The sequence below is a fragment of the Chroicocephalus ridibundus genome, chromosome 6, assembly GCF_963924245.1.
Source record: "Chroicocephalus ridibundus chromosome 6, bChrRid1.1, whole genome shotgun sequence".
In the NCBI taxonomy this organism is placed as follows: domain Eukaryota; kingdom Metazoa; phylum Chordata; class Aves; order Charadriiformes; family Laridae; genus Chroicocephalus; species Chroicocephalus ridibundus.
In genome coordinates, this window is record NC_086289.1 from 43248232 (window position 1) to 43259118 (window position 10887).

General features: G+C 61.2%; 1 protein-coding gene across 1 annotated transcript; it reads left to right on the forward strand.

Annotated features, from left to right (window-relative positions):
- The first annotated feature begins 7067 nt into the window (after positions 1-7067).
- NPPC (natriuretic peptide C) lies at positions 7068-10871 on the forward strand. Its single transcript, XM_063338101.1, has 3 exons — positions 7068-7224; positions 8743-9052; positions 10449-10871. Exons 1-2 carry the CDS (start codon positions 7132-7134, stop codon positions 9037-9039), a joined length of 390 nt encoding a protein of 129 aa, XP_063194171.1. The 5' UTR covers positions 7068-7131; the 3' UTR covers positions 9040-9052; positions 10449-10871.
- The last annotated feature ends 16 nt before the right edge of the window (positions 10872-10887 follow it).

Genomic DNA, 10887 nt, shown 5'->3' on the forward strand with positions numbered 1-10887 from the left:
TCCACAGTAATCCCACTGGTTATAATGGCCATATCTCTCTTAAAACCCATCCCCTGGTTTCCCTGCACCCTCCTGCCCTGCCAGAGCAGGGGACTGAGCCTCCAAAAGATACTTGAAGTGGTTTTGGATGACACCAAAACTCCACAGGTCCCATCAGGAAACTTGGACAGGGAGCTGCCCGGCACTACTGAGCTTGTGGGCAGGGGGACCAGGGGACAAGGGGGGGACAGGGGGAACAGGGTGCACGGGACAGGGGATGTGCAGTGAGTTCAAGCCCCGTCTGATGCTCCCAGGGAAGTGCAAAAGGTGCCTTCGAGGCAGGCAGGGACCAATGGACCATGCTGCTCTGCGGTCCCAGGGTTAGGGACTCACCCTACACAAACCCCCATCACTTCCACCCCGTCCCCCACCCCACATACATGGGAGGGAGTCAGAACAGCCCCCATGGGGGCTGTGGGCAGGGTGAGGACGGCATGCTGGGGGCGAGCGGGAGGTGATGCTCCAGCGGAGACCCCGGGGTCAGCGGGCACGTCCCAGTAGCTCAGTGGGGGCCGTTGCCGGTCCCGCTGCCGGCTGGCAGGCGGAGTGGTGAATGAGAGCGTAACTTATCAGTATTACCTCATGTGAAAGCCCTGTGCCTTTGTATCTCAAGCAAACACTGGCCATTATACCCCAGCGGACCGGCATTGTTATTCTGTCTGGTTGCAAAAGGTTAGTGCTGTGGAGCCCCGCACGTCCACACTGGTGGGGTGGCAGCGGGGCCACCACGTCGCCCCGCAGCCGGCAGCACTCCCTGGCCGCAGGACCGGTGGCCCCGGCTGTTCCCAGGCCCGGCCAAGGCCCGGCTGGACCATTATCTGCTCCGCAAGGCTTCCCCGCCATCCACAGAGCCGAAATGTGCCCCTTCCCTCGCCAGACCTCGCCCTGGCCAGGGCCACCCGGTGCTGCTCAGGCTGGCGCCTGCACAAACCTTCTGGTTGGAGACGGCCAGACCCATTCCCAGGAAGAAAAAAAAGGGGCAGAAAGCCCAAATTTGGCTTCAGCAGGATCACAGCCCTGGCAGGAGGTTGAGGGCTCGACCACCAGCATCCCCGAGACCAGCAAGGATTCAGCTCCCTGCATCCCAGCACTCCCCTGGGGTTACCCACATCCGGGAAGCTCCCGGGAAAGGCCTGGGAAGCCCGAAGGTTTTGCCACAAAGGACCAAAGCCAAAAGGGACTTCCTACAGTCTGGCACTAGGCTCCTGGGAAGCCACCTCAGAGGGGCTGGTGGCCATTTGGGGCTGGTGGGAGGGCCACAAGGGAACTGCCTGCTGACAGCATCTTCGAGGGTGACAGGGTTTCGCCCAGCCGAGCCAGGTGGAAGAGGCTCCTGCCAAGCCAGGGCATGCGCCGCCGCCAGAGCCGCAGGGCTAGTGAGGACCTGCTCACCTGGCCCGGATGCGAAGGTAGCACGTTGGGGCACAGACCTTCCCCGGGGCTGTGTGGGGTGACGCGTTGCAGTGATGGCATCCGGCTTCATCACTGCTATGGGGTCCCCTCCCCGGGTACAGGCTAAGGGTCTATCGCTGCTGGCCTGATGGATCCACAAGGCACAGCTCCCCATGGGGACAAATGTGGTGACAATAACTCATCCTTTGGCTTTTCGGGGCCATCACCTCTTTGGGCAGGAACGTCTTCCCAAAGGGATGCTCAGCGCCAAAACCAACAGCCTGGGCTGAAGTTGGGACCTCCAGGCTGTGGGTGAAATGCTGCCAGACCCCCATTTCTGGGGGAAGGTGTCTGAGAAGGGGAGGTCAAAGATGACGGTGGCATTTAGTTTGGAAAATCCCAACAACCTGCCCCTAGGTTTGCTGCGGAGCCAAGGCTGCCGGCAGCTGGAGGCAATGCAATTCGTATCCTCTGAGGACTGACACAGAGGGAGGCTCACAGCCTGGACTCACCCGTGCGTTAGAATTGCTTCATTTTCTCAATGTTCAACAGAAGTCTTGAGACACCGTGTTCCCGCTCCCATCAGCCCAGTGAGGCACGGCCGTCCCAGCGCTGCCCCGGGGAAAAGAAACACCCAGAAAGTCAGGAGGAAACTGGAGCATCACAAGGATCCCAGGGAAAATGGCAAACCCCAAGAGGCAAACCCCAAAGCAAGCCTCTGGGGGGAAAACACACTGTGCTGAAACACACTAACAAAACAAAACACGCTAGCAAAGACCCAGGAATCTCTACCTGGGGCTTTCCCTTGTCTCCTCACCCTTGCTGCCCTGGAAGCTTTGGGAAGGGACAGAGATGTCCTCTCAGGCCCCGTGTCCTTGCTGCATCTGCAGCTCTGTCCCCACCTGCCCCATCAGGGTGGTTCTTCGGGGCCTCTCCTCACCACGGTCCCAGTTTGGGGAGAGGAGATGTTGGCCCTGGTCCTGGGCCAGAGCCCTCTTCCAGACCCAAAGGAGACAGGGGAAAATGTAAAATCGCGTAGTGTTTCCTGTAGTGCCTCATTCAGCGGCTACATCCAAAATAAACATCAGGAATGTTCAAACAGGCTGAAAGCTCCATCAGCATTTCAGACATGGAGATACGGAGGTAAAGCAGGTGCCAGTGCTGCTGCAGTGCCTGAGGAGCATCGCACCCTGGCATGCAGGGCCACCCTGTCCCCATGACAGCCTGGTGGCTGCCCGGGCCTCGGGGCTGTTGGTGGCCCCGTCAGCCCAGTGGTGCTGCTGCCCTCGGGGGCTGTAGGGCTATTCTCCAGAAAAGCTTGCTTCAAAGCATCCTCAGGAGGCTCATCGCCTGCCGTGTCCTGCCACAGAGGTGGGACCAGACAGTCCCCTGCCACTGCATGTGCCACTGTGCGCTCATCCATCCATGCAGCCAAAACTGATATCCCCCCGCAAACTGCTTTGTGATGAGCCTGCTGTCACCAGTCCCCTAGAGAGGTGCTGTAAAACCTGTAAAAAACCCCATAAACTGTAAAAACCTCCTATTGTGTCATCTCAAACCCTCAGTGGCAAACACCAGCGCATGTCTTGTTCCTGGGGACCTGGTCCACCAGAGAGGAATTCACTCCTCCATCCTTGTACCTCCTCTGTCCTTGTACCTGCTCTGCTCCCCTGGTCCTGCCCCAGGTGGGTACTGAGAGAGCAGCAGTGCTCTGGGGCTCGTTCCAAAGCCACCCAGAGGCTTTGGGACGGTGCTTGACCAACGGCTCCTTGGGTTGGCCACCGGTTGCAGGAAAAGATCGGCTGCTCCGGCACCTCCATTGCATGCACGCAGCCTTCTGATGTCTCTTTTTGCAAAGGGACAAACAGCCCGCACGTGGCATCAACTGGAAATCCTCACGCTACAGTTATCCATCGCTCTGTCGGGAAATGCTCCCTGGCCCATGGCAGCAGAAGAGACATAAATCTGGGCAGCTGTTTCCCCAAATCAATACAGAAACGCGCTCCCTAATGAAGAGCGAGTGGAAGAAAAAGAGGATGGATAGCTGGTTGTTCACTGCTGCGGTGGCGTGACTTTCTTCAGGCTAGAGTCCGTGTTTCTGTCCTGTAAACCTCCTCGGGGTTATCCTCTGGAAGGTGCCCGAAGAGGCAGGGGATACAGAGCCGGGGCCCCAGCGCCGCCCAGCAGGACCCAGCCTCACCCGCGGGCATCGCTCACCCCTTCCTTGTGATGGGGCAGAAACACCCCGTGCTGCTGTCACATGTACCCCCGTGACCCACCTCCTCCCACCCTCCAAATCATGCTGGCACCAGTCACACTCCGATGAATCCCTCGCCGTCCTTCAGGCATGGGGACCCATGTGCTCTCCTGCACATGCACACGCTCCGCTCCCTTCCCCGCTCCCTACACATCGACAGTGTCCCCGAGTCCCCCTTCCCCACTTGGCTAAGACTTGGCCATATCTCCCTGTTTTTAGCCCTACAGCAGCCATGTTCTCTGCTTTCAGGCATTTTCCAGCACATGCAGCTTCCCACCCAACCCCTGGAGAAGGGCTTTCCGGAGGGCAGGAGATGTCCTGGCTTTGGGTGATGCCCCGCAGGAGCCAAAGGGGCGAGAGGCTTGAATCCAGGCTGGATGGAGCCAGCACGGCTGCCACCATGGGGATACCTCTGAACAGCCCTTAGTCTGCTGTCACACGGGAAGCATTATGTGACACGAAGAGCAGTCAAAAATGGATTTTCATGCCTTTCTTAGGTCACCTCAAGCCACCCCCTCACCAAACGCACCTCAGTCCATCTCCCCATAGCCCCTGGTTGGACGCTGGTGTCCCAGGGGCAGCCCAGCCCTGGAGCCCCTCTCCCCGCCCGGGGATGGGGAGGGGTGTCTCGTCCTCCAGCCCACCCTGGGGGGTCTCCATCCCTCCCTGTCCCGCTGTGCAGGATCCTCTTTGCTCTCCAGCCCCCGAGGGAAGCCCTCTCTGCCCCACACTCCCAGCTTCCACACATGCCTTGAGTCTGCCAGTTCTCAGCTGATGTGAGCATCCTGCAGGGCCTTGGGCCAAGGAAGGCACATCCCTTCAAGGGTTAAAGTCTTTCAGGTCCCCATCCCACGAAGCAAAAGGGTTTCGTGCTCTTAACCCCTTCCTGCCCACCTCTTCTCCCCCCTCTGAGCTTTTGCCACCCTGGTGGATCCGATCTGGTTTGAGTTAAGGGAAAGGCTTTGTGTGCGCCCGGCTCTGACTCCAGCGACTTTCAGCAGAAAAGGCAGGGTAATTTGAATAACAAGACTAATTGGATTTATTAAGCACAGCCCCTCCCTCCCCCCCCCCCCAAAAAAAAAACAAACCCGAGGCTCTGCACAGTGTGACAAAGAAAACACACTAATGAAAACCACGCTGGTGAAAGGGCGCGGGACGAGCCTCCTGCGGGCAGGCGCTGGCTGAGACCTGACCACCTTGTGGCATTTGTGGCAACGCTCTCATCCCTAGGGGCGAGGGGCTGGTGGAGAAGCTCTGATATGGCTCCCGACCCCACGTCCCGCAGCGTGCAGGGGGCAGGTGGCAAGCAAGGCACCCTTCCTCCCCACGCTGTGACATTTGCCCCTGGTGGTCTGCCCCATCTCCTTCCCCATCCTGGATCCCCCCAAGGAGAAGCCGCAGGGCAGCGCTGCCCGCGGCATCCGCCAGCACAACCAGTGACGGCAGGAGCCCGTGTCAGCTGTCCCACCGCTGGTGACCTCGGGCACCCCAACAGCCCCAGGCTGCGGAGATCCAAGGCTCAGTTCCCCGCTGCTCCCCCTTCCCCTGCACAAGCCCTGCTGAAAGCAGTAGTGCTGCAGAGGCCCCCCCTGCACCTTGCACTCCAGAGAGGCTGGGTGTCACACCTCAGCACGCTTCGGGGGGGATGAGAGCTGAACCCCAAGAGAAGGGGCCTCTCTCTGCTCCTTGCCTGCACCCACAGCTCCCTGGCACCCGGGGTCGGCTCTAATCCCGGCTCCCTCGCCTCGCTCTGCCTGCACGCAGACAAATGCCCAAGCACAACTTTACACTCCAAAAAGTCCAAGTTGTCTCCACCTGGCAGGCATGATGGAAAAACCACCGAGACCTTCTCCTTCCAGCTCCCATTCACATGGAGCTGAAAAGCCAATCTCCTTTGAAGTGTCCCGTGCCCAGTAGCCCGGGCTGGGGAGGAGGAAACATCTCCCTGCTCCCAAGCAGGGAAAACACAGACCCCCAGAGAGCCATGGTCCCCCAGCAGGGGCAGCTCCCCAGGGATTTGGGGAGCAGCAGAGCCCAGAAAGACCAAGAAAGGGAGTGGGAAGAAAGGACCAGCCTGGAGCCGACCCCGGGGAGAGCAGGAAGAGCAGAGAGCATTTCCCTGGTTCCAGGGAAAGGATTTGGAGTGGAAATCCAACCTGGTGCAACCCATCCCTGCATGCTCCTGCAAAGAGAGGGGGGTCTTTCCGCTGGCCTGATCCCAGTAAAAGCATCCCCCTTCCCTGGACGCGGTGCCAGGGATGGTGCACCGGAGCAGCCAGAGCCCCAGAGCTGCCCGGTGCCGGGCACACCATCAGCAGCGGCACAAATCCTGCCCTGCCGGCTGCTGAAGGGGAAGGGGGAGGGCAGGGAGGGGGGAGCACCTACTGTGTCCCCAGAGGCCCTGTGAGATGCTGGGGTTAATCCCGGGATCACATCCCTCTTCCGCACCCTGCAGCTCCGGGAGCAGGTCGGAGGCCAGGCTGCACAGCCCTGTGGTGGGTCAGCCCTTGGGTCCTGTCCCCAGCGGGGACCCTGTGACACTGACTGTGCCCCACAGAGGACATCCCCAGGGTGTGTGAAAGCCCCATCTCCAGGGCCAGGGACACCATCCAGCCCCCCCAGGAGAGTGGAGGGTGCAGGTCCCCCCCCTCCAAGCCAAGGGACCCACCTGGGTGCCCTCAAGCAGCGCCCCTGCCCCCTGCATCCCCCTGTGTCCCCAGCGTCCCTGCCAGGGAGGGCAGTGTCCCCCCTCCTGCCAAGCAGGGACCTGGGAGAGAAGTTGGGGGACAGACAGGTTCTGATTTAATCCTGAATGTGAAAAAAAAAAAAAGTGCTTTTTGCACTCATTCCTGTCTTTTGGGCTTAATCCCCCACTGGGACACCCCCCCTCCAGCCTGTGACAGCCAGCCCCCCAGGCTGGCCCGTATTCCTCCACAGGGGGTCACTGGGGAAGTGGGGGGGAGTGGGGGACCGTGGGGCAGCCGGGCAAGGGGAGGGCAGACAGCTTTCGGGGGGGGTCCGGGGGTGGTTGGTGGGGGGGGGGGGCGGACGTGAAGCCAAATGCCCCCCGCTTTCCCCGTCTGCTCTCCAACTCCCCGAGCCGGTTCCTTTGGGCTGATGTGTCATTCGTTCCTGCCAGGGGAGAGGGGACACCCCCCCCCTACCCTCCCACCCCCCCTTTAAATTCCTGCTATTGTGGAGTGGGAGGCCGGGTTGGACCTGGTTGTTTAGATGACATCACCGAGCAGGTTGGGTTATAAAATGAATGAAGCAGAAAGCCCAAGTTCACACGAGCTCGGCACTTCGCGGGCGGCTGGAGGGACCTCGGGGCTCCGCTCTGAACTTTGACTCCCGCCGGTCCCGGCCTCTCCCCGGGGCTCCCCTGGGCTCCCCGCTGTTTCCCCCCCCCCCTCCCCGGCCCCCCTCTCGCTCGGCCTCGCAGGATGCAGATCTCACCCTGGCTGGCTGGTGGACTTTTACTCGCGCTGCTCTCCGTCAGGCTGGAGGCGAAGCCGGCGTCTCAGCTCCCACAGAAGGTAGGGCTGGAGCTGCCCCTCGGTTCTCCCTCCTCTCCCCGCTCCCGCCGAGGGTCCTGAGGGCACAGGGGGGAGAATGCGGGGTGACTTTGGGGTGGCGGAGTCAGTGCAAAGCCGGGGTCCTCCTTCCCCGTGGACTTTTGGGCTGCTAGGGGAACCCACTGCTCCTCCAGCCTGTCCCAGGCGTGCGTGTCCCGGGGATGTCAGCCCCAAACCGGGTGGCTGGAGGGGGATGCTGTGTGCCCGGTACCCTGCAGGATTGGGGCCGGGGAGGGTGGCAGTCCGCTCCCCGGTGTCACCCCTTCTGTGCCAGGCGCTGGGGAAGGGGAGTAGAGGCGGAGCAGGGTGGGCAGCAGGTGCACGGTGAGCAGGGTGGGAGAGCAGAGCACTCCAGGCAGCCCTGCCCAAATGAGGGGGGGGGGGGGGGTGTGTGTGTGGGTGTGCAGGGGCACCCCAAATGTGTGTCCCGGGATGCTGAGGAAGAGGGATGCACTGGCGGCCACTGACACTGGGTGGCACTGCCCCAGGGGCCAGGGACAGAGATGGGGACATGGACTGAGGGGTGTCCCAGGACAGCGGCGGGACAGGACTGGGGGTGTCCCTGTAAAGACCTGGGGTGCAGGCGGCAGAGAAAGGGGTGATACAGGGGGGTCAGGGAGATGATTGAGGGGGGGAGCAGCCCCAGGGCTTGGTGGGCAGCAGCCCCGAGCAGGGAGGCGGGGGGGGATTGCCGGGAGATGGGGGGGGCAGTAGGGAAGGGGGTGTGACCCCCATAATTGCGGGTCAGAACTGGGGGATTGGGGGGACCCAGACAGCATTAACGGGGGGGGGGGAGGGGGGCAGCAGTGGGAAAGGGGACCCCTGATCTCTGCACTGCTACTGGGGACACTCTGCAAGGCAGGGGTGCAGGGAGGGCTGCTCAGAGTGGTGTGACACGCCCCCCCCCCCCCCCCGGAGCTGGGATGGGGGACAGGAACACCCCTCTGAAAGCTAGCAGGGGACACAGTGACCCAAGGGGCCTGAAAGCTGGCAGGGGACGCAGTGACCCCCATTGGGGGTCACTGCGTCCCCTGCCAGCTTTCAGGCCCCTTCAGATTGAGCAGGGGGGGGAATATGTGCCTTGACAGCAGCACAGCTGGGGGGGTGCAGCACCACCGGCCCTTTTCTGGGAGGGATGCAGTGAACCCAGCTGAGGCGGGGGGACACACAGTGCCGGGGGGGTGTCGGGAAGGCACCGCTACAGCGTGAGGCAGGGGGATGCTCCGACCCCAGGGCAGGGCGCACGGATTTGGGGAGAGGGGAGGATGCCCTGCGCACAGTCCCAGGGTGATGGGGGGACATTGCTGGAGGCGGGGTGCGGGCTGGGGGGGGATGTGTGTGTATGCACAGCCCCTAATCCCGGCTGTGCATCGCGGCGGGGGATACGCCGACCCCGCTGCGGGATGCGGGGAAGCCGGGGCGGGGGGGGGAGCGCTGAGGGGGGCGGCGGCGGCTCTCTGACCCTCTCCCCCTCCACAGGCCTCCCGCGGCTCGGCGGCGGCGGGTCCGCCCGAGGCGGCGGCGGCGGCGGCGGCGGCGGCGGAGCGGGAGAAGGAGCGGGAGAAGGAGCGGAGCGGCGGCGGCGGCGGCGGCGGGTCGGGCCCGCGGGAGGCGCGGGAGGCGCGGTCCGAGTCCCGGCCGCGGGCGGGCTGGGCTCGGCTGCTGCAGGACCCGCCGGGCCGCCGCCACAAGGGCGTCCATAAGAAAGGGCTGGGCAAAGGCTGCTTCGGCCTCAAGCTGGACCGCATCGGCGCCATGAGCGGCCTCGGCTGCTGAGGGACCCCTGGCGGTGAGTGCGCGGACGGGGCGGGCGGCTGCCGGCGGGGGGTCCCGGGGTGGGGGGGACCGCTCCGCTGCCCCTCGGTACGCTGCCGGGTGGGAGATGGAGCACCGAGCAGGGTTGGAGGTTTTCAGCCCGCTTGAGCCATCTGCAAAGCCCGGTGTGGCTGGCGGGTAAAGCCACATAGTTGGGTTTAACTGTGCCGCCATCCATCCATCCATCCATCCATCCATCCATCCATCCATCCATCCATCCATCCATCCATCGGGTACCTTGTCCCTGCAGAAGGATTGCAGACCCAGGCCTTAGTTCACGGTGAGCCAGACCCACAGGCTCCGGGGGGGGATGCAGAAGGAGCTCCGGTGCAGCCATACGTTCCCAGTTGCTCCGAGCATCCTACGCTTAGACATAGGTGACACATGGACATGTCTCAGAGGGCAGGGTACCCCCAAGTGCCTGTGGTGGGAGGATTAGTGAGGCACGTGGCTCAGCCACACTCCAATTAATTTAATTCAAGGGAAAAACAAGACACAAGTTCCCCAGGTGTCTCCTAGTTGTGATGACAGCCACAGGTAGCACTTTCCTAACCTAGGCTTTGCATCCGAGCAAGTTACAGGGAGCTGGGAGAAGTTCTTCCCGCGGCACTCCACAGCCGCTGTACTTAGGGACTGAAGGGCAAGAGAAGCATCACTTCCCCGCAGTGACCGGTTTGAGAGAAGCCCGGCAGCTCCCCCCTGGCCAGCTCTTCCCGAGGGGGCTGAGGGCTGGCCTGGTCCCTGCCAGCAGAGGAACTCACACTCGGGGCAGCGTTTGCCCACTGCAGCCCAGGCCACTCTTCTTCCCACGGCACAGCGCTGCCCCACGCAAAGGGATGTCCCTTGGCCCTGCAGTAACGTAACGGGGCACGGAGGGGACTGGATCCAGAACCCCTGTTGCTCTGCAGAGCAATGGGAAGAGCAGTTGCCCGCAGGACAGCAGCGCTGGTCCCTGGCCCTGCCCAGAGGGATGGGTGCTGCCCCTCTGCTCCCTCCTGTAGCAGCTCCTCGGTATTCCCAAGGAATCGCCCAGCTCAGGGCTCTGAGAAGTGCACGCAGGCTGCGCAGCCAGCTCACACCCATCCTCTCTCCTTAAATTCTCAGCAGGAAAAAAAGATTTCTGCTAGAGCCAGGGCCAGGAGGAGCAGCACGCTTCCCTCCGACTCTCCCCTAAATACCAGGCAGCCAGAAAGCAAAGGTCAAGCTTCTTCCTCGCTTTAGCACAAGCGAAAAGCTCAGAGAGGTTCTCTGTTGACTTCAGCATCCCCCGGCCCAACGCCAGGATTATTCTCGCCGGGGTTTCAGCTTGGGATGGGCGAGGGGTGGTGTATGGCAAGTACTAACAGGCACTTTGTTCTCGTTCCTCGCAGGGCTTTGAATCCGTAGTCCATTTTCTCCTGCCGTGGCCAGGCAGGGCCATCCCCCAGGCAACGCCTAGAAGAGCAGAGACCCTCCCCAGAATGGACAAAAGATGTGGCTGTGTTTTTCTTTTTGGTACGAGGAGTCATGGCACCAGCTGTTTTGGTTTTGTTATTTTTTTAAAAAGTGCTCTCTATCTTATATATATTATATATACAAACACTCACCAAGACAAGGGACAGTGCTTTTCCAGAGACTGATGAAGCCAGCTGTATAACGTTGCTGTTTGTAAATTCATGTCATGCATAAATGTATTTATGTTGTAAAGCTATTTATATATTGTTTATAAAGAGATATTTATAAAAAAATTATTTATGTAACTAAATGAAAAGTCAAGCATCGTAACATTTTTTTGTCCTAAGTAGTTGAAAAACTTTAAAAAAAAAAATC